Source organism: Electrophorus electricus, chromosome 19 (assembly GCF_013358815.1).
Source record: "Electrophorus electricus isolate fEleEle1 chromosome 19, fEleEle1.pri, whole genome shotgun sequence".
In the NCBI taxonomy this organism is placed as follows: Eukaryota; Metazoa; Chordata; class Actinopteri; order Gymnotiformes; family Gymnotidae; genus Electrophorus; species Electrophorus electricus.
In genome coordinates, this window is record NC_049553.1 from 3,419,729 (window position 1) to 3,444,057 (window position 24,329).

Below are 24,329 nucleotides of genomic sequence, written 5' to 3' on the forward strand. Positions count from 1 at the left end.
ACGTGGAAAATGTAGTTTCCTTGAATCTTGAAATTTCATTTCCTACGGTATTCTTGTGAAACGCATGACTGCTTGCCTAAGAAAGATCAGGATAACAATTCTCGGTTATTAATAAATCAACAATTATTATTTGGCGTTTTAACGCGCTAGTCTCAACTGGCTGTAGAAGATTTAAGTATGTTTTTATCTGACTGTACTGACTGCGTGTGTTCAAATGATTCAGACTAAACAAAAATATTTAGGATTGCTTTAGTAGCATCTTGAGTATAACAAAGTTTGAATTTGCATAGGTCTGATTTTAGGCACGTTGGTTAAAAACCTGTTCATCCAATAATTTACCTCACCATGCCATTTGTTTGTGCTCATGCTTTGGTAAGAAGGACCCAAGTAACCCTGTGGAAACTAAGAGTGCGGATACAATAGCTGGGGCAGGTAACTTACTCCTGTCCAAGAGCCAGAAAACGCGTGAAGCAAAAGGCGAACATGGTGGAAATTAGTAACATACTGCCCCCTCTTGGTCGCACAACCAACTCGACTCCTTCTTTTCATTCCAACCTTGTCCTGAAGGTGGCATTTTGGAACAGGGCTACAAGTGAATTTTGCGCGGTTACAACCTTCCTACAATTCACGTTTGCTCTTTAAATTACGACGTTGAAACGGAAAACTCTAGGAGAAATTGATATATTATAAGTTTACATATTTTCAGTCCTTTTCTCCATTTTCAAACTATTTTTACACATAAAAAAAATAAACATAAATCTTAGTCAACCGCTTAAACCATTTTTAAATCACATTTCATTCTACCGCCTCATTTTTCATTTTACTTGTTTGTGTTCCTGTGAACTGACAAAATTCTTTTGACATTTTACATGCCAGTAAAACCAGTTTTGATTCTGGTATGATGATTTCTCAAATTCTGCAACAAGCAGAATGCCAAAACAGCCAGTGAGTCAACCGTAATTATATTTCGGTAAGTAAAACCCCAGAGTTTACAGACAACTGATTTTGGTTTAATAGTGTAATAATAAACACATTTTCAGAAATCATTGCCCAACAGGGTACAGTAGCAAAGGAAATTAAGAGTAGAAACAGATCAGATCTGCAAATAAGAAATAATTCATTAATGTAAACATGTACTTCAGCGAGTAATGTATGATAGAGACTAATGATTGAGATGATGGTCTGGCATTTATGAATGTTACATTTCAGATCATCAAAAACGTGGGAATGTTAATGAAGTGAAGATCAGTTCACATGATCTAAAGATACACTCTCCAACATGGGTAACAGTCATCAGCTTTGATCCTTTTTTTTCTATGGAATTTGAGTAAGGTAAAATGTAAAGCTGTTATAGTGAATGTCTACGCATTTGTCTTATTGGTCATGCCAGTTGTCCAAGAACACCAAAACAAACGGTCACATTGCATTTTCCATCACATTCTTGCTTGTGCAGAGTCAGACCAAATTTGTGCAGTGTGCTGCTCCGTTTTCCATCTCTGTTCATACTGTCTCCTTTTCTCTTTGGCTCCCCTGTTCTGAAGAACCTATAGAAGAGGACAGAGGGAAGGACAAGGTGGGGTGTTCCCTGCTGTCCCCGGTACCTCCTCCTTTAACTCGCCATTGGAGGATGCATGTGTCCTTGCCACCCAATGACAGGAGGTGACTATCAATGTGGGTGAAACGCACATTGGTCACGTGACTGCCATGGCCATCATACCTGTGACTAGGTGCCTGAAAAAAAAAACAGCACCAACAGATATCAGAAGAAAATTTACAAATGAAATGTATCGTACAAGTGCCCTTACTTCATATGTAGCTCCATGTACATAATTTGGGAATCTACAATTTTAGTTTACCAGCTTGAATTACCGGACTACACTATATTCAGAATCTATATAGTCTAATTTCTAAAAGAATCTTGGTCTAAGACACATTGCCTTCCTATTCACTAGCTACATAACTATGTTGGACAGGTAATCTGGCAACAAGTGCCAGTCCTAGAGGTGGACCGGCACTCCTGGCATCTGCCAAAATTGCCAGTCCATCAGTGGGACCAGAGGTTTGTACGAGTTATGGTGTATATTTCTAAAACTTGTACTGGCCTTTGGTTTAGGGCATGGGTACTGGAACAGGTGCACTTTGCAGAAGTCATCTGCCACAGCCACCACTTTTTCGCTGTGAGAGCGACACAGTGCGTTGATGTCCGTGCCATCTGATCCCTCCAGCCACACGCCTGCAGGAATCAGAGCGGCGCACATAACCGTTATCGGATCTCCGTGCTTGCCTGGAAACAAACTCTGAAGCGTGTTTCCCAACCACCACCACCACCACCATCCACCCCCCCTTAAAAATGTCACAGTACCACGCGACCACAGCTGGAGAACATGGCCGAAGAAGTTTAAGAATAAGCACAATGAATGCCCTCTAAAATGACTTTGGTGTAGACATAAAAAAAAAAAAAAAATTAATGCATGATCATAAGGAGTGCGAGTCTCTCTTACCCATGACATGGAAGCCCAGCACACAGGTGTAGGAGGCCCACTCACGGTCCTTGCTCTCAAAGCGATTTCGCAACAATTTACAGCCTCCAGCCACATCCCCTGCAGTTTAAAAAACAAACAAACAAACAAACAAACAAACAAACAAACAACACATGGCAGCCTAGTGTAAGACCAACTGCAAGAGTGCAAAAGAAGAAATACTGGTCATATGCAAGCACGTGCATACATGCACGTCCTCAGAGGTCATATACAGGTCAAATGCACAGACTTACAGTACAGGATTTCATAATCGCCAGAATTGGACATGATGTACTTCCCATCTTTAGACCAGTCAAGATGAGTGATAAAACTGGAATGCCCCTGAAGTAGCAAAGAACAGTAATGTATCTCAGATTCCACAGTAATATTCAGATGTCAATAAAATAAATTATACTCCTGCTAACCGTACGCTATATCATTCCTAAACACTGCGACAGCCACCCATAGTAGAGTGTTTGAGGTGCTCGACAGCAACTCCTTTCCAAAGTTACACATATATTTATCAGCATGATGGTGTGTGGGTTCCCTGAAAACGGAACCCCTGACCTTGGTGTTGCTAGAACCATGCTCTATGTCAGCTACCGAAGCTGCAGCCAAAAACGCTCCCCAGACATGGCCTAGTGCATGCGTGCCGATGCGCTTCGCTTACCGTGCACTTCCCAAAGCGCGTATAGCGCCGGCCCCCCTCCATCACGCTGTAAATGTAAATGAAGTTGTCATGGGAACCAACTGCCAAAAAGCTGCCGTCTGTGGAGTGGACAAGTGATGAATGCAAGCAGAAAGGAACCATTCAGGAAGAGAGAAGGGGGTGGGGGAAGCCATCTTCAAGACACGAGTGTAGTAATGACATGCTGTCATCACGTGGCACAGTTTTTGTAGCGGGGGGTAATAAAGAATCCGAAGCCGTGCAAGCAGAACTGACCTGGTGAGTATCTCATGACGGACAGCTGCTCATTACCATCGGTCAAGTCACACACCACCTCCCGGGTCTGCACATCTAGCACCAGCCACCTGCAAGGACGACAACAGCGGACAGCAGTGACTATGAGGATGCCAACATCCTTCAACTCAGATTTAATTTCCTGACATTCAGACTACCGTCACCCACTCGGAACACTTCAATGCAACAGGCTACAGTGCGTAACCGACAGCTTACCTTCCCGTGCTTAGGCCGATGGAAACTACGGATCCATTGGGACTGAAGTCTGCACACAGCCCTGACTCCTGAAAAGAACGAGAAGAGTAAAGTCAAAGTGCTTCCTCACAATGAGCCACTAGCATGGGCTTGTAGCTCGCGGGGCCATGGGAGCAGCTCTCTCACCTCCAAGTGGGTGCACCAGCCCAGGCTGTGGTCCTCAGCATTCCACAAGCACGCTTGCTTGTCGTTCCCACAGGTGAGGAATAGGTTCTGCGATGGGTGTGTGGCCAGACCCCACATCTCATCCACGTGACCCTGAGACAAAACGTTTACATTTACACCATTTGGTGTGCGTCCTCGTTCAGGGTGACTTACATGTATATCAGTGTGATAATAAACATCCTCCCTTGGAAATTGAACCCATGACCTTAGTGTTGTTAGCACCTTGTTCTACCTACTCTTATTCTACCAGGTTAGCTACAGGAGGAAGGTGCACACACATGTGCTCAGAATTAAGTTGATGTCTCTTTAAGACAGTAAATTCCCAGGTACAGTGGTTTAGGTTAATAACATCTAGAAAATGCTCGATGTCTTCCTTATTTGGGGCAAAAACGAAATGTCACAATGAAATTATGATTAGTTATGAGTCGCAAAGATTTCAAGAAGTTGCAGGCTGGCAAGCATAGCTTACCTGCACTATGGCCACGAACCCATCTGAGAACGTGCCACGGAGAATGGCATTCCGTGTTGTTCCCACCAGCAATTCCTCCCCGTCCACATTTGCAATGGTACGAACGGCCCCAAATTTCTCCGGAATCTAGAAAGATCATGAAAACAACTTGCAAACATCTTCTCACTTTCACTTCCCTTCACCAGCCCCCACAAACACAGGGAAAACCCTTGCTTTTCCAGTTCTCAATGTCATATTGAAAAACACACACACACACACACACACACACACACACACACACACACACACACACACACACACACACACACCTCACCTCGCACTCTCTCTCAGGCGCAAGATCTGCACTCCAGCGGATGATCCTGCGGTCTTTACCGCCCCCGCTAAGCAGAGCGCCGCCCTGTAGGATGCACAGGGTAAATACACTGCCCTCGTGGGCCCGCGTCTGCTTCATGATCTGAAATGTCTCTGCAGTGGGAGACAGCAGTGCAAATGCAGGTACAAATGTGAAAGTCCGTCATTCTTCTGCTCTCACACACACGGGCTGCAGGGTCAGTGATAATGAAACCTGACAGTGTTTAAATCATCCTCTACTCAGTGTACTCGGTCCATTCATAACTGTTGTCACTTTCTTTCCATTTCACTGAGCAGATAATCCATGCTTCGTGATCCGTCATGGAGAGAGACACCAGAGAAAGAGATGGTTGAAGCTACAGCATGTACAGATACAGGCCAATTGAAGGAACAGCCACATACCTTTCGCTCCTTTGCCTAACGTCTTTATGTCGGCAGCCGATTTCCCCCATGTGAGGATGTTGCCTTCGGAATCACCCGTTAGCACGTCCCCCGTTAAACTGAACACAAAACACATGATGAACTTGGGCTTCTTATATTTCTGTGAGAAAATGGAGAGGGAAAAAACACACACACACAAAACAAGCCATGAGCAACATATGGTGTTATTTCTTGGATTAATGAAGGCACACGTGTTCCTGGAAGACATTTATCACAGCACTCACTCCAAAGATGCCCTGCTTCTTCGTCAGTGTGCCGGCACTCTGGGTCCAGAAGTACACGTGAGACTTCCCACACGTGATAATGTTACTCGTGTCTGCAGGACTGAACTCCACAGCAAACACTGCCTCAGTGGTACTCTAGGAAAGCACAAAAGTGCATGTGAGCATGTGCGCACACCCCCACACACAAACTAGGAATTTCACCCATGACATCCAATTTCAGCAAAAACCTGCAGTGAAATCAACCTCCATATTACACCTTGGTAAAAGGAAGCCATTCACCCTCACGTCAAAGATGGGAAGAAAAATCACAGGAGAAAATAGCTGCGATTTTTTCAAGTATCGGGAAGGGCGTGAGCAAGAAATTTGAGGCCACAGAAAGGTATTCCAATACTGCTGTCAAGTTGCTGCCTGTACTCCCTTTTCAATAATAACTGTGAAATAGTGCAGGTCTCTCCATCTGCCCTGACACAGGCCCCGTGCAACCTCACCATGTGACCATGCATGGTGGTTTTATTTTTATTTCCTGCACAATACATTGAAGGGCTGCTGTCCCACCCAGGCACTCTGCTCATGCTTGGCAGAGGGAGTTCTTCACCGAGAAGCCATTTTATTATTCCAGCCCTATATTTCTTCTGGATCCAGGAAGCAGTCCATTTGGTTAGCCTAAATCCCTGCCAACAACCACTGTGAAGCAGAGCTGACCAAAAAAAAATAAACGTTTAAAAAAAAAAATCAAAAATCAAACATAGTGACACCTCATGAAGTTGAGGTTGAGAAAACTGTCAGATTTCGTTGCACAGTACTTTTGCAATGAAGTTCTAAATCACGTTTATGAACTGTGTTCTATGGCATCTCTGGGGAAACTATGGATTTGCTTGGTGAGAAATATCATATCATAGCCAAACATCACCCCCACATCTCCAACAGTAAGAGTAAAAGCTACTACAATCCAAAAAAATAGCACCTAATAAGAATACCTACTACTCAAAAACACTTGCATTCCACCACTCAAATATACTGCTGGCTAAAATATTTACGGAGTTGCCGGGGCAACCAAACACAAATTGCTGTCAGGGAAATTTAAATCTTGGGGATGAAGGCCTTGGAGCTGAAAGACACAGTCGCGAGGGTTCTCCTCTGTGCTTAAGACACAGACGGGAACGGAAGCTGCGGCTTACTGCTGCTGTCTCTGGACTCGATGACTGACCTGTCTGAGAGCTCAGTGCATAAGCTGTTTAAGCAATCACAGAAATCACACACCTTGCACTGCCGTAATGAAGGTATAATATTGATGACTCTAACAGGTTTGAAATGGTAGGGCATATACAAGTGTCCCGGAGAGGGTGTGGCACATTCTCTGAAAATGACAGGAAGGCTGGAAGAATATTCACAGGAGTATAGATATTTAACATGGGCTGTGTGCATGTGTATACACACACATTTGAGTACATACCTTTACTTCAAGGACCATGGTGTTTTTTTTCCAGTCCCAGACAGACAGCATGTGCTCGTTGGACTCATCAATCACACAGAGAAACGTACCTGCGTCCTAATACAAAAACGTCCAACAATGACAAACACTGCATGGTCAGGCCATTTGCTGCCTTCACCGCTTCACTGCATTCAGACTGGTGGGTGACATACCGCATTCGAAAAGGCCACGGAGCCCACCCCTCTCTCGAACGTGCCCAAGCCGATCTGCTGCAGAGTCACCAGGGTAGTGGAGTCCCAGATATGTACAAATGGCTGTAAAGGCTGGTTTGCAACACACACACACATACACACACACATACACACACTTTCAAACTGTTCCGAGACTGGCCATGAAAGTGAGTGCTGCCATAATCTGTAAATTAATAAATAAAGTAATTTGATTAAATAACTTACCTTGCCATCTTTGTCCACACCTGCTGTCTGTCCCGATGCTACGAGCACCTTGTCTGGATGGATTGCTAGACTGCAGCCCAACAGACAGGACACAAATAGAGCATATGTAATTTGGTTAGAGCAAATCTTCCATCTTGATGCAGGTTGGTTGTATCCATATTGTTATAGATTTTATTGGATGAGGGTGGATGTGTGGACTGTGTGTGGTCTGAACTCACCATCGAACACAATCTGTATGCTTGCGATAGTGGCGTTGTGTTCGGTTGGTGACGTGGTAAAGAACTACCACACAGGCAATAAAATACACTGCCTCTCCCGATGGCAGCACATACAAGTTTCCTCTACAGTCCCGTCCTCGGTAACCATAGCTACAACCAGAGGGTCAAGGAATTACAAGTATAATGGCCGTGTTTCTTATAAATATTCTAAATATGTTCCAAGGCAATGGCTGACAGGATACACCCAATCCAGATCCAGCTTCTCAGTGGGAAAGTCCATTCTAAGTTCCTCGTAGTTCTGGATGTTTGAGGGAATGTACATGGTGATTGGCCGTCCACGGATGAACATTTTGATTGACTGGCCTAAGATCCAATTAAATTGGACAAGTCACAAACATTTCATCCAAGTACATAAAATGACAAGCACAAAATATTATGGTGTATGATATTTGATAGCATGTGGTACAGAAAATATATAATACACATCCAGATAGGGAGAGTCTATATCAACTTTCACAGAGCTCAGTGAATACTGATTTATCACAATTCAGCCCACTACTGCCCATATGACAATAATGTGGGTGCTTCAGCCAAACTCCCACCCATGAGTGTACACGAGTCTGAACATGGAAACCTACCCTGCGTTCCTCTCCTGGACCCTTGCGCTCCTGCAGGAAAGGGGGGAGGGAGAGAGACACCAGAATCAGAGCAGGCCCTCTTGGCCCTCAATATCTGACTCAACCCAGCGTCACCTCGATTCCAGCCAGCATCACTTCGGTTTAGGTGCCACAGGTAAATCTGAGCAATTTGTTTCTGTGCAGCAACAGAGGTCATGGGTCTGTTTCTAGCTCAGAGCAGGAAAACCTAACTATATCCAGTGCAAGAGGACAATAACAACATGAAAGCCAGAACTGGGTCTCACAGTTAGCATATGGAAGTCAGTCATCTTTGCATCACAAGTGTCGTTGGATGCATTACTCAATAGAGAGATTTATTACCCATTCAAAATTCTATTAGCCTTATCCTCAAATGAAAATGGATTTTCAGTGAGACTTGCAGAATCCCCACAGACTGGGAACTTAAGGTAAGGCTCAGTGTCACTGTGGAAAAAAAAAAAGATCTGGTGTCATGGTTGTCAGTCAGACAGCTGCCTGGGTATTCTAATGATGACTTTTTTTATGATGACTTCTCATAAAAAAGCATGCTCCACTCCTAAGGAATCATCCCTGCATGCTTCCACAGCTGCCTGACCTCACTGTGATTTTAAGTATGTTTGAGACTACCTGACGTATTCGGAGGCGGGTGGGTGCCGCGACCACTGAGAAGTTTGTGCCGGGGTTTTCTGGCTCCTGCAGTCTAGGAAACAGGGCATCCATCAGAGCCATTAGCCCGCAGTAGTGTGGCACTACAGCTAACCACAGCCAGTGGGTTCCCAGCAAGAGCCTGTGGCACTAACAATCCCTCCTGTGTCTACCACTGCAGTGAGTAGAGCTCGTGTGTGTATTTAAGGAGGGAATTGAGATCTGGTGGATCTAAATGTGACTGACTTAAACAAACAAATATTCATCTTTTGTCATTTAGAGAGGAAAAGAACACGCTCCTGGCCAACTGCTATTACAAGGCAATTTAGTAAAAAAGGGGCAACTTCTTACAGAGCAATACGGAAACTATTATGAGTTTTTCTACTCAACTTAAAACATTCTGAACTGGTGATCTGAAGTATCTATAAATAATTATTCAAATATTTTTGAATTACCTGGAGAACAGCCCCTACAATTACCTTAGTAAGAGGTCATAATAATTACCAAAACCTTACTGAGCATAATATTTTATTTTGCCATATCTTTAACATATGGTTTAAACTGTTAATGTCAATAATGGGGGGGAAAAAAAAAAACAAAACACTATACATCTCTAGGAAAATTACCTCTTTAAAAAGAGGGTTATTTCAGTCGGGTGTTCAAATCACTTCAGGTTTGGTTAGGACTCTCCCTGCCTTATCAAAAGCATGCACTTTTAGTAACCTGCTCTTGACAGGTGAGGATGGCTGCAATAAGATGCAATATGGTGCCATACAGCTCACCCAAGACATTTCAGAGGAGCGCTGAGTAAAAGAGGTCAAAGCAGACAGGAAAAGGGTTTCATGAGCATCTCTAAAGAGTCTGGCTTCCATCAGCCCACGGCCAGGAAGGCAGTGTCCACATGGAAGAACTTCAGCACTGTGTCCTATTAAAAGGTGCCCATGCATTCCACAGAGTCCCCATGTAAAACATCCACTGGGTGAGAGTTAAGGATCGAATAGCATTCCTTGTACATGATTACATCCATGTTTATGAGTGTACCATTATAAAACCACTGAAGAGAAGCAGCATTCACCATGTTACTGTGGAGGAAACCACGGTTCTCCTGAAAACCACTGATGCCCTTTTTAACTTCGCTAGAGACCAGCTAAAGAAAAGCTGAACCTTGTCGAGTGACACTGCTTTAAAAATGCAGCTTAGTATGAATAACTAAAACCTTATCCCCACTGGGAAGCATAACAGAGGGGAATCTGCTGTTATTGGGATTTTAGGACCTGGATGGCTTGCAGCCCAAGCTGTGCAGGGAAATTCTATAGCAGAATGTCAAGATCTTTGTCTGTGATCTAAAACTCTAAAGAGCTTGTTTCACACAACAAGAAGATAATCCAAACCAGGGGAATATCGCAACACCGGTGGCTCAGATGGAAGCTCTGTACTAGTCAGACCTCAATCCCATTTCAGATGCTTATAATTATATTTGGCCATGGATAAAGTGGCCTGAAGCAGTCCGTTCTAGCAAGGGAGCCTAAAATTACACATAAACCAAAATAGTTTTGCATGGTGAAAGATGCCAAAATACCACTTAACTACAGTGCCAGACTGAAGAGCAAAACACTTGGATGAAATTATTGCTAATAAAGAAGGCAACATAGTGAACACGAGGACTCACATTTCCATCAGTGATCTTGACTTTATAAACCATTTGCCTGATAATGATGTGGCACTATAAAATGTCTTATGTGCTTTAAAGAATTTTATGGCGTGAATCATGGTTAGATCTTAACTCTGGTGCCATTTACTGCCTGTGTGTATGTGGGTGTTGGTGTGGGTGTGTGTGACTAAACAGAATAACTGCTTGGCAGTTTCATCCACTTGGGGTTGAAATAATAGTGAACCAAACATGTAGGTCCACCAACTGAACAATGGTTAAGGGTTAAAATGTTTTAGGAGATTTTTCAAATAACTAAATTGTCCCTCATCAAAACACATTTTTAGCAATTAAATGCCCTTATAGGCATGTGAATATGGAAGTATTGTGAATATGAACATGGATATATTCACACTTCCATATCCTGCTTATGCACCCATGTTGGTAAAGACGGCACAGACAACGAAGGTGTTCAATTAGGAAGTGCAGAGTCTTCCCCAGTGGCACTCTGACAGGCAGTATATGGGTGCGTTTAGGTGTGAAAACACATTAGAGGAAAAAGAAACGTTTTTATTACCTGTGCTCGAGAGGAGGTCTTTAGCGCGTCTGTTGGAAAGAAGAAAGAGATCAGGAGTGATAAAACACAACCATGAGTTATTCGTGCATGTTTACCGACCATGTGCTTGGGCAACAAGAATGACATTTGGGGGTTTTTTTGTTTTTATCTGCAGGAACATCACATTTCATATCACTACATGACAAATGTACCCAAAATAGCTTGAGCAGAGGAGTTATTTGCTTCGACCATGCGACATGGCTCATTACTGCAATCAGACGGCACTGTACTGGACTGAAACAGAAAGGGAAGGACACCCCTGTAAACAACTGCTTCTAGGGCCTGTTCTGTCTAAGATTTTATCTTGCCATGTTTATATCACCACTATTAAAGTGGACATGGTGGAGGTTTCTACAAATCCTTTCATCTGAATTTCTTTCACCGTGTACCCAGCTTCTAAGCAGTTAAAGCAAACAGTCCACATTGAAAGGTAAATGTGGATTAACTCACCCCTCCAGACTTGGGGATCGAGTGAGGAGGTTGGTCGAGGATGCCGCTTTCTTAGGCATTCGCTGTTTGCTTTTGTCCTGGCTATCCTTACTCAGTTTCTCACTGTTCCTTCGTGTCCTGAGCACAAAATGATAATGAATTAACTTTGAATTGCTGCACATTGTGTACATTGTAAATGGTTTTGTATACAAAACACAGACACACACAACAGTTAGACTTAATTCACCACCAGTAAAATAGCACATATAAAGATCATTGCAAGATGATGCAGAGAATCACTCTGAACACTATCTGTAATGATCGTAATGAGCTTAATTCCACAATTTTGAGAAACCAATCAGATTGTAATGTCAGTACAAACAGAAAACATCTTAAACCTCAATATGTTTCGTGTGTGTGTGTGTGTGTGTGTGTGTGTGTGTATGTATGTATGTATATATGTGTATGTGAGCTTGTGCACTCTAAAGGCTTGTTTCCTCAGAACACACACCCCGTTTCCTGTTCCTCTAAAAGCTCCATAGCCTCTCCAATATAAGAAACATGAAACAGGAAATGACAGTCGTCATGTGACTGCTGCTGCTTGTGCCCACAGACAGGGAAGTGAAACTCTGATGATGGAGCATTGTCTCATCTCAATCACTATTTTAAATTTTTTAGATTTTGAAAAGCTTTCTAAAACAGTTATGAAAATTGGCATTAGTTAGTAGCTCTCAATGGAGCATCAAGTTCTTTGTGAACATCAAACAGAACCAGTTAGATCCATAATGAAAGATTTTCTTTTCTCAGTCAATGGATCAGTGTTTTTCTGAATACTATTACACCTGACAGATCAGACTACACACACACACACACACACACACACACACACACACATACACACACACACACACACACAAAATGGAGTTCATTTAGATTTTAGGAAGTAAGATTTAAAATGTGTTCAATTAAAATAAATAAATTTAAAAAAAATAATAATAAAAAACACACCCCCACATCACCCAAATTGTTTCATGCAGGAAAAAAGGTTTTATAAATAAAATCAAAATCAAATCAATCAATCTAAAGAATAAAAGAACCATGATTAATGTTAATGTGCAGGGAGAGATCATGCAGGTTTTGACTGATTAGGTTATGTAGGGTTTTACTGGGATAGTCAAATTCAGATTAGATGTCAGCATTGCCAAGCAGTAATAAAGCGTCACAGTTCTGCAAAAGTTCACTCCATAATGCACACCTATTGCTTCTTTGTCATCGTCCATTATGGTGCTAATAATTAAAGGACACGTGAGAAAGGTTGCTTTTAGAATTCAAATAAATAGCAGCAACATAAACGTTCAAACAAAAGTACAGTCTACGTCCAATCTAGGCTCGAGCAAGAGCGTCACCTGTTGCGATTACTCCAGATCATGGGTGCTGTTGACTCTGTGAATGTACTCTGGGGTTCTGCCCCGTACAGACCTCATGAGTATACACTATGTGGATTCCGTCCGTCTCGTACCCCAGCCTTGGTCCCATTTTCCATTGGGCCCAATTTCTCACACCCACTTATATCTCGTGGATCTGCAACGGACCCAGAGACTCATAAACAGCCAAGAAACTGTCGTGCTGTATTGCTATCATCCTCAACAAAAACCTGGACAGAGTAGCTTCCAGTGTAATTTACTCCATGATACGATATACTGGCATGTAAACAGGTCTGTGTGGGCACAGCAAAGTTTGCACAAATCTAGGGAAATTTGATTCCAATTGACCTGTTACGGATGTAGGAATTTTGCACGCTGCAGTTAGGAAAAAAAAATTATTTTTGCTTTTTGAAAAGGTGAAAACAGCTCTGTAGCTTGCAATTAAGCTTTTAACTGACTACATACCCTATACTTATCTGCAGCCAAATATAGTTATAAGCTCACCCCAAAAGTGGTTCTGATCTGGTTACCAAGCAACAATTAACACTGGCCCTGGACAAATAACATAGGTAAAAATGGCTTTATAGTTAAACCTAGTCTTGGAGTACATTACAGTGGTTTTCTGATTTTTATCTTTAATTTTAATACATTTATCTTGGGATACAGTACCCTGTGACCAGCAACTCTAGACTGGAAAGCTCGTTTTCTTTACAAGCACAATCTTTACGTACAAATCCACAAAAAGCAACCTCTCCTAAGTAGCAATCCTCAGTACTGCAGTAGCGTATAAGACAGAGTTAGAATGAAAACCAAGCCCAGTAGCAGGAAGCCCATGCAAAGATGATTATGCTCAGCTGGACCAGTGGTTGAACGCACAGCGTTTTCTTGCCCTCCAGAATGGGGGATAGGGGTCCGCCATGGGGGCTGCAGACGGCCTCTTTAGGGGGCGCTGGAGAGCTGGAGGTTGGTGTGTGCGGGGCGGATCCCTGGCCCTCGTCGCTGCTTTTGCTCTGCTGCTGTTGGAGGCTTCGGACCATGGTTGGCTTGATGGACTCCTCCACCAAGGAGCACCAGCCCTGCTCCTTCTCTCGCTCCTCTTCATTGTCGTCTTCCTCGGGGGTCTCTTTGATCAGGTCCTCCTCCATGAGGGGAACGCCCTCAGGGAGCGCATCCTGCAGGGAGAGGCTCTTAGAGGCCCTCGTAAGGGCCAGGGGTGTCCTCGTGGGCTCAGGGGTCCAGGGCTCGGTTTGGGTGGACTTTTCACTAGAGCCCAGTTTCAGACCGGGGATGGGGTGGCCTTTACTACCGTCCCCATTTTCAGCTGGGGTATGTCTGAAGACACACACAATCAAGAAGGGTAACACAACTGTTCAGCATTTTGGCACGGAGACGTTACTGACACTTTTACTTGTTTTCTACCCGATTTTTGAAACATAACTGTGAAACGTAAGACTGTTCTTAAGAGATTCTGTGTAAGGAAACTGATTATAAGACTCACATACTCAGAACGCCTCATGGTGTCTCATGCCATGAGACAAAAATAAGCAACAGTCAAATAAATCAACTAAACAGGTTGTTGAGTGTAAGAAATCCATTTTTTACCATCCATCCCCAAGAACTAAATAGCTTTTTAACTTAAAATGATAGAAAATAAATATATATATTTTGCAACCATGATGGACAATCATTTTAGAGAGAAGAAGGATTGAGTAAAGTTGAGAAAGTTGTCCTCTACTTACGTTATTTAAATATTTTGAAAGAGCTAAGTGAAGCATAAATTTCCAAAGCTACACTATTCTACACATGAGAAGTCAAGAAGCAAAACTGAGATGAATCACCGAATTAAGCCATTATCACGGCAAAACCATTTCAGAGATTTTTTTCCAAAAACGCTGAACACATTATTATAGCATCCATTTCTATTTCCATGTCAAAGGTTTGTAAATCCAATAGCTTTGAAAATATGGGCAAATATGTTTTGGGTTGTAGACATTATCAAGGTCATCAATTAGCGTAGCCTAGGAGCCCATGTATAATTTGTGGCATGAAGATCCAACAGTTAATGGGGTTAAATCCTGCATCTGCCATTTATACCATTAGCTCATAAGGAGCATGTTAGTTAGGGGCAAATGATAATATTTTAGCCAGATAGCTAATGCTACACTGCAGCTTATTCATTTTGTAAGATAACATTTTACGCAGGCAAACGAGGTGAACTTAAATGTGCAACCGATGAAGAAAGCTCACTTCAGTTTTAGTTACAGCTCCCTTTGTTCCAAGCAAAATATACAAGACAGAATAAAAATGTTAGCTGAAAAGGATGAATGAGAGAATGGAAAGTAAGTATCTTAAAACAAACATTTTTTAAACAAATTTTGATCTAAAAACTGCTTACTAGTAAATTTGATTTCGCTTGCAGGGCATAATAGGTTTACACAAAATGAACACCAATCTACTACCAAGCTCACAAAAAGCACTTCATTTTTTCTTCTTTTTTAAAAAAAAAAACATAAAAACTGGTCACACAGCACACAAGTTCTCTCTCTTTCCCTGTTGGCTGAAAGTTGTCCAGCTGTCCCAAGTTCTGAGTGTGCCAAAGAATGTTGTGCCGTTTCTTTGTTCTGTTAAATGCGTGGGCGGGCAGACTGCATTTCTCACAACTGCACTTCAGGACTTCTTGAGCAATTCATATCTCCAAGGAAGCATTACAGAAAGATGCGCTTGAAAGACCCTGTCTGTAATTTTGACTTCAGGCGAACTGAATTAAATTTCTTCTTCTTCAGTGGATATGTTGTACATTTGAAATAACATTGTTTTGGGTGTGCGATTATAAATACAGTGTGTATTTTGTACTATAAAAGACAAGTTCTGCAGTAACAGCAAACCTGTCTGCTACCTGTTGGGTGGGTGGTGCAGACCATCCAGAGAGCTGGCTGAGAGTCTGCAGGGTTTGGAGAATCCATCAATGCAAAAAGGCTGATTCAACACTCGAGCTGCACCAGGATTCACTGAAGTGGCACAGACATACACACACCCAAATACACGAGCAAACAAACACACATGCACACAGACTCTAATCATCATATGTATCAGTTTTTAACAAAACAGTAAAAATAATTTTAAAAGTGAAAGGAACTTATAAAACAAACAAACAAAACATTCTTAGACATCAATAATAACTGGCATAACTGGGAGTAAATACCCATATAGTGTAAGAGTTGACCACATGGGTGTCTTACCAGCGATCAGTTGCTGCTTAAGCAGTGGGATCTGTTGTTCATGGAGGCGGAGCTTGCGTAACGCATCAGCCAACGAGGACTTGAGCAGTGTGATCTCATCATCTTGTGCTTGCAGCCGCATCTCCATAAGAGAAAGCCTGTCTGGAAACTCAGTGCTACTCCCAGCCGACACATCATCTACACAGAGACGCAAGCAATCAGCACCTGCTCACACACTGGTTCATTACGCTATCGTGGCCCAGGAAACAATATTCCATAGCCAAATCAACACTGAAAATATATCAGTGGAAATCATATAGGACCAATCGGGTCACTAAGCACACTGTCTGTAGTGAGCCACTGCCAATGAAAATGCTGCACAGTAAATGCACCATTAATGAATGTACTTCACCGTTCTGTTAGGAAAAGTGAGTTACTGCATTTTTTTTGGAGTAGTGTTTCATAATGTTCTACTGTATCTGTATGATCTCATGGTTCTGCATACTCACACATACAATAAAAAGACTCCATGTGGATTACTTTACACTATTCTAAGCCTATAAACTGCACATGTGTGTGCCCACGCAAAACAAAGGCATCTGAGTTTATGCCATCAATTATCTTGTGCCACAATAAGGAGGGGAAAAAAGGTTTTGCTTGTTCCTTAATCTTTGGTAACTTAAATTCTTAATATGACAAAAACATTGCACTCTTCAGGTTAAAGGAAACAATCATCCTCAATACAGTTCCTCTATGTGATTCTCCATTTCTTAGTGTTTAGTTCTGCAGGTCAATCAAATCAGATGATTGTTGTCTGCATATGGCCATTGGGGTAACACAGTTCTTATTGCTACACAAACTACCAGTTCACAATGCACAAGCAAATAAATCTTCAGATTCCGTGGCAGGCAAAATGGAAACAGTTAATTTTAAATAATTCCAGTTGGTCAACAATGATTTCTGTAATGCAACAACAGGACATAAAACTTTAAACATCCTGTGAGCGCTGTTGTATACTCATTGTGCAAGCCCTGGGCCTCTAAAACGCACGAACACAACCGACACACACTACATGGCTACACAAAGCTGACAACATGCGCCGGTCAAAACGGATTTTTCCACAGGTGTTGCGGCAAACGCGCACAAACAGACTAAAGTGACATCTCTTGTAACATGACTGACAATTGCTTCCCTAGTCCCGACAGGAGAACTCCACAACTCAGCCCAGGTCTGTCTGTTCCCGTCGCACTCGCCTTACTGCTTCCATGTCATCGCCGTCACTCGTCAAGCACCATTCCAACAACACAAGGTCTGTCAGACTGGCACACCTTCCTCACCGGTTAACCCTTTACTGACTTGCACAGAAAACACGTGAAACTTTACATGAAACTTGAAAACTTGGTTGGATGCGTACACCAAACACGCAGAGTGAGACAGGCTTATGAGTTTAAAGACTCAAGACTGACAGTCACGTTACAGTAGTTGTCAATATGTGACAACTACCACATATCCCTTTTAGCTAACATTTTCTGCCTTATTGACATCATTTGTCATGCTTGATACTTATTTGTATCTTACATCAGCATGCCGCTTTTACAGTGTATATATTTGTAGAGCATTTGAATAAATGTCCTGTTTTGTCTGCTACAGGCTGGACCAATCAGCATGCTGGACCAATGAGCCTGGCCAGATAGATATAACATATTTGTAAGACATGATTGGCGTGCTCACATGTTCTCTTGCAAGGTTGTTAATTAAAAGTTAAGTCAACATTCTATGCGGAGTTGCATCGTCATTTGGTATGACTTTACAATATTAATAACCTATTTCTCTTCTGGTAAGGTTTAGACAAGTTAAGCCAATGGGATATACCCTTAAATAAGCTCTAGCATAATACCTGAAGCCAAGGCAGGAAGAATAGTATATGTGAGTAAATCACCTTAGAGGGAGTGGCTGGTCTCTGTTTGGCCTAGGCAAAAATAACCCCTAAAACACTCCTAACTACATTGGTATACAGACAAAGTGGAATGTGAAAGGCACCCAAACATCCATCTTTAAAGGACCGCAGTGCGAAGCTGTTTGCACTCCTTCAGAGAATGGAATTTACAAAATGAATAGAGTGCCTTTCTCCCCACGGCTAATGGCATACACACATGCACGCAGGCACAAACACGACATTCACAAACAAACACACATACACACGCATGCACACAGATGCATGACATATACATACATGTGCATGCACACAGACACATGACATATACATACATGTGCATGCACACAGACACATGACGTATAAATACACGCACACAAAATTTCTGTGGCCCCAAATCTCAGTACAAACACACGCTCAGACTGTGGGAGTTGCAAACATAGAGACAGGGTCTTTGGATCACAACCAAGCTTGCTCTCCTCTTACAAAAGCCTCTTTGAAATCATGGGATGCTGTACTTTCTGCTACCTGAGCCAGCATGCTGAATTACTCCACTACCCAAGCGAACCATGCTCTGAAATCGCCAGTTCAACCAATCTTTTATATCCAAGTTCATGACATTTTGTACCACTAAATGTGAATGTGAACAGAATATACAACTCAGGCACTCAACAAGGCTTTTTCAAATTCCTTTGGCATGGTCAGCTGGATGTGTTGCACTTGAACGCCTGCCATGTCCCAGCTTGAGACAAATAAAAAGCAAAAACGTGTTTTTCTCTTTAAGATACAAATGTATGTTCTGAGGGTCTATGTAACGACAAATGTAGGTGAAAGAGGCCTGTGGTGATGAGCCAGCATTCAGAAATAGCCTCTGAAAATGGCCTCCCCATGGGACACTGGGGAAGAACCAAAGCAAAAGCACTGCACTCTAGGGCAGCCAAAATGGACTAATGTATCTTCCAGTAGACCGACTTCTTGCATAAATTCGAAATGTTTACTCTTTTGCTCTGAAAATATGCAATCCATCTCTCAACTATGCCTCTAGTTACCAGTGCATTTAAAAATGACCTACCTGGAGTGATCTCAAAAAACAGCATAGCCATCTTCAAAATTTCACCATGACCACTACATATGAACCCTCATGCATCTGACATCACAAGCGCAGACTTCATCTTACCATCACAGTGTCTAGTGGCTATCTGCTTCACCATCCCCCCCTCCTCTCAGAATGACTTCAGTTCTCTAAATATATACTTCTCACTGTCCCTACAACAGAGAAACAAACTATATATACACACACACACACACACATGACATCATGTTTCGGCTGCATCATGACCAATAAAATGAGGACAAGCAGACACATGCCCATGAGAAACTGAGAGAACATGCAACAGTATGTCAGGGGAGGAAAAAAACCCCCCAAAAAAAACCACAACAACTCTCCTCTTCCAGTGAAACTCTCACTGTTCCACAGCGTAATAACATTGACGAACCAAGTTCAGGTGGCAATGAGCCCGGAGATTTACAGTCAATGTGTAAAAGGTCCTGCACAAAAGCAAAGACGGAGATTCAGATTGTGGCGTGAGAGGAGAGTTGCACTGTAACACTGTATGTTCTGACTGGTTGGTGTTCAAAAGGAACAATTGGAAGGCAGAAAGAAAGAGCTGCTCTATTTTGGCCTATTGGGTCCTTCTTCTTTCACTGGAAGAAAAGCAAAAGTTAACTCAGCGGCTGCTTTTGGAAAGCATCAGAGGCTTTCAAGTGGAAAAAAGGAAAAAAACACACTCACGCACGCACGCACGCACGCACGCACGCGCACACGCACACGCACACGCACACGCACACACACACACACACACACACACACACACACACACACACACACACACACACACACAAGCTCCTAAGGCAAACTGTCTCATGATCATTTTACATGAACAATCATAAGCAAACACTTACATAATGCAAGCTTTCCACAAGCAAGTTTATTTTGGGGGGGAAATGACCAAGTTTCTCAAATGGACAGATGGATTTAGTCATTCATGAACATCCAGCCTGTCTGGGTGTTCCCACCGCTATTCACCAATGGATACAACTTGCGGATTTAATGGTCTCCCTGGTATTTTTTATTAGAAGATATATTCTTTTACTTCCTCAAAAATGTCCAGGGAACATGAATAGTAATTCAGTGCTCAGCTCCATGTCCAGCTATGAAGTAACCATGCTGGCTAAGCATTCTGCCCAATTGATCCTTAAGAGAGTCATGTAAAAAGTGTGGAATGCTTCCTTTTCCAGAACATTCTGAAGCAGACCAACTGTACCTCGCATCAGGAACCAATCAGTTATTTGCCTTCATTTGTTTCTTCTTTTTTCCTTACTTGTGTAAGGTGGGAGAACAAGGCGTGTTTGTGAAAGCGCAAGAAACAGGCATATTCTCCTTCCCTCATCCCCACTATTCTCCTATCTGTGCACACAGCAAACACTACAATATGTATGCGTGCTGAATGATGAACTAAAAGCTAAAAACTGTGTGCATTTCATCCACAGGCTTTATATCTTTTGCATGTCTGGATACATAAAGGCCATCTATAAGGTCACCTGATAAGTTCTATATTGCCAGTAACAGAAAGGGATACTACAATTTTATGTAAGGAACAGATTTATACGGCTAACTTACACCCGACTTGTTGTAGCTGCATTTTGTCACAGTGATACAGAGAAGATATTTCTCTCTCTTACCCACAAATAATGGGTTTCACATTCAAACTGTTGTACATAAACAAAAAAAATAAATAAATAATAATAATAATAATAATAATAATAATAATAATATCAAATGTTCTTCCCAAATACTTCTTTGAAATATTAATTCAAAAAGAAATATTAAAATTTTACAGATTTAGTTTTTTCCATTTTAAAATTTTTATTTGTATATAAAAATTTACATTATACAATTAGTACAGGCAGAAAGGTAAATCTAAAAGGATTAAAATAAAATCTGCACCATGAAAACCCCCCAATAACTCAGCTCTGAAACAGCTTTGGAACTGCAAAGGATTTCACAATATCTCACAAAGTGTAATTTCTAAGGACTTCTACTCTTGGAAAGTAACTGGGGAACTACATGGGCTCTGTCGATAAGTAATGACCATGGAATTTAAGAGAATGGTCACAAAGTGGGTCAGATTCAATGTCCATTTTTTAAAGGTTTCTTTTCATTAAGGCTTCTTCCTAGTTGCCACATGAGGCAGTTGGAGCTTCGTGGCCATGAGGAGGACATCTGCTGTTGAAGCACTACTGGACTTACAGGGAAATGTTCAAATGGTGATCTTGCTTATCTACATTTCAGACAGTAGTTGGCCAAGTCCCCTGAGGGTCAAATTATGCATTACTCAAACCCACAAGAGCACATAGGAAACAGCAGGGCTTATTCATGAGGGTTTTTTTTTTTTTCCCCACCCCCAAATCTCTGATCTGTCCGATTGTCTTCCCACAACTTGGAAACGTTATACAACTTCCTGAATAGCTACTGAGACCCGAGAACAGCAGCTATTAAGAAATAAGATACGGTTACGTTCTTCTTGAAAATAGCTTTCTCTCCTAGGACTCTGATGTGCACAGTTATCCATTTCTGCTTTTTTTCAGTGCTTTTTATTAGTTTTTGTGCCCCTTCCACATTCTTCTAAGGCACGTGACAGCCACCTCTGCCTCTGCCTCTCCTTAAACCGTTAACCCAGCAGCACTGTCAAGCAGCTCAATGTACCTGGACGACTCCAACCATCCATCTCTGACTCTGTGACCTAATGTCTCGCTTACGTAGTCTGACGTGTGCAGGCCAAAGAACAAAACCCACAGCCCTTCCCAGAGAGCACAACCAACTACCCTCAGGCCCCCACAGGAACACAGAGAGGAAAACTGGACTTCATCGCTGTGCTACATAGGCGCAGCCTTGGCTGCATGAACGGCTCAGGGTACCAATGAAACTCTGCGATTTATACAGACAGAGGATAAAGAGTAGAGAGCAACAGGCAAGAAGAACTACTGTACTTAAGTGCCAGTTTTCGGCATTCATACATTGGTGGGTCATGTAGGTTTTTGGTGACTTAAATTTTCACGTGAATCTCTCTTCGTCAATCCACCCACCCTCAGTTGCTGTCTTTCCTGTCAGCTTTGTGTGGCGGCAGGCTCAAGAGGCCCACGGTCCCGCGGCAGCACATCCTGTACGCGGCTGTCCGCCCATGTACCTCCTTCGCACGCGCACAAAGCTCAAAACCTTGAGGAGAGATATGCTACTCACTCTCACCTCAACACGACAAGGCTCGACAGCAGTACTGAACATGACCCGAATCCTTTTTTCTATCGCGGCGATGTGCTATAGTGCTGGACACTTAAGGGCGTGATTGAAAAACAACTTGCATTTTCAGTTTTGTTTATTTAACTGAATAAAGTGTCCTTAATTCATCCAAAAATGTCTTTTGCAAATGTGTTTTAACCATTTCAATCTGCTGTGAATATGATGACCAGGCTGCCAGATTGCATGAATCGTACAGTACACTCACAGAAATCTGTTCAATATGAAGATAATTAACTCAGACCTCACTAATAAACACCCCCCCCCCCCCCCCCCCCCCCCAAAAAAAAAAAAAAGATGTGCTTGTATATCACAGTCATGCTTTGGAGATAGCTGATGAAGAAAGGGTAAACATTTGTGGTATATTGTCATTTGTTTTCTTCTTAATTTTCCAACCGATGACACCATTCTCTCCATATGCATTGCACAATTGCAAGACTAGGCCAACAGAGCATTATAACCACTTGATCTGAATCCTCAGCAAGACTCCCTAGAACATCAGCACATTACATCTTCATTCAGCTCAAATCAACCAGCTCCCCCTTTGACTTGCTATCTTCCTGATTAGTATTCCACTGAAAACCTCACCAAAAAATCCACATACTTACTCGTCCTTCAACTCAATCCAACTCTCCCCTGTTGATTTACTGCCTTCTCAATAGGCATTTAAGTCACAATGAGAAATGACAGGGTTAGGACACCACACAATCCTTTGATTATTCTCGACAGCCTTGTCTGTTCAGACCAAGAAGCACACCCTCCTGACGGTCCTATCCAGACCAAGACCCTTCTGACAGGCCATCTGTAAGCCACAAGAGCAAAAGCTGAAACTTATTAGCACCTCATGGAGAAAGCAGAGCAGTGGTTTAGATTGCCAGTAGATGCCTGTCGATTTCCTCTGTGTGATATTTATTGTTCCCCGAAGCCCCAAAGTTCATCTGAAGTTGCAAAGCCCCAAGCGCAAAGGTTTTAAGATGCTAAACAGTTTTGCTTACACCTTTGTAACAGGAAGTAATGCAATCAGTGTATCTACAACGGGCTGGTACTGCATGGCTTTGCAGAGCAGAAGAAATTAGTTGTCTGATTTGCAAATATGCAGAGGGGGAGAATGCATGCTGACTTTTGCTAAGATGTACAATTTATACTGTATGTATAATGTACTGTACAATTTATATATTTTAGATTTGTTATGGGATATAACGATATAACGCATGATATATCAGCAGTACAAATTATATACAAAGAACTATATTTCATTTCTAACTTAGCTTAATAAGTGAACAAGTTGAGAAGAGTGTCAGTGTTGCGTGAAAACACGCAAAGTTCATAATCTTTACAGTCGAAACTGATGGAACTGATGGAAACTGAATAGGTTGTAGCAACCGAGGGGTCTTTTCTTGATGAAATGAATCAAACTTTCTTGTAGTGAAACGCGGCAGAAGTCATAAACTGGACGTAATGTATAATATAAAAAGACACACTGAACCCACCATCACATCTAAGCGTATGCATTAATACCTCTGAAAACTAGGGTGTGGACTTCAGGATCAGTTAAAAAACAAATAATAATAATAATAATAAAAATAGAAAAGTCAGACGTCAGATGCTTTGCATAAAACAACAGGTTGCCATTTCATATCGACTGTGATTTTTACACCGATGTAGAGCTTAGGGAGTTTTACATCAGTTTATATAAGACGCTGAAAGCGGCAGTTAAAGTGCGAACAAAACTGACAGATCCGAAGATGAGAAGTCAACGGAAAACCAGCGCTTACCGAGACTGTTTGTTGATCCATCCATGTCTGAACCTCTGCTGTTTACAATTCTCTGAAACGGCTCATTGTGTTGTAGGAAGCCTGCACTGTAGTCATGAACTGACGAAGTGAAAAGTAGGCGCAACTTTAAGGAAAGCGAAG

At 42.2% G+C, this 24,329-nt stretch overlaps 1 protein-coding gene across 3 annotated transcripts; it reads right to left on the reverse strand.

The window, feature by feature from the left end:
- Positions 1 to 988: 988 nt before the first annotated feature.
- eml3 (EMAP like 3) lies at positions 989 to 24,274 on the reverse strand. Of its 3 annotated transcripts, none has more exons than XM_027017257.2 (24): positions 24,189 to 24,274; positions 16,148 to 16,324; positions 15,805 to 15,916; positions 13,785 to 14,240; positions 11,506 to 11,622; positions 11,017 to 11,045; positions 8,129 to 8,158; positions 7,733 to 7,853; positions 7,491 to 7,640; positions 7,273 to 7,342; positions 7,030 to 7,140; positions 6,839 to 6,934; positions 5,386 to 5,520; positions 5,123 to 5,261; positions 4,683 to 4,834; positions 4,370 to 4,495; positions 3,862 to 3,993; positions 3,697 to 3,764; positions 3,463 to 3,551; positions 3,190 to 3,287; positions 2,774 to 2,861; positions 2,502 to 2,600; positions 2,103 to 2,233; positions 989 to 1,731 (listed from the first exon to the last, which is right to left on the reverse strand). In XM_027017257.2, the coding sequence occupies exons 1-24, from the start codon at positions 24,211 to 24,213 to the stop codon at positions 1,501 to 1,503; spliced, it is 2,982 nt and encodes a 993-aa protein (XP_026873058.2). In that variant the 5' UTR covers positions 24,214 to 24,274; the 3' UTR covers positions 989 to 1,500. The 3 variants fall into 3 exon arrangements, with proteins under 3 accessions (XP_026873058.2, XP_026873057.2, XP_026873059.2); XM_027017256.2 differs by lacking the exon at positions 24,189 to 24,274 and adding an exon at positions 19,132 to 19,202; XM_027017258.2 differs by lacking the exons at positions 13,785 to 14,240; positions 24,189 to 24,274 and adding an exon at positions 19,132 to 19,197.
- Positions 24,275 to 24,329: the final 55 nt, after the last annotated feature.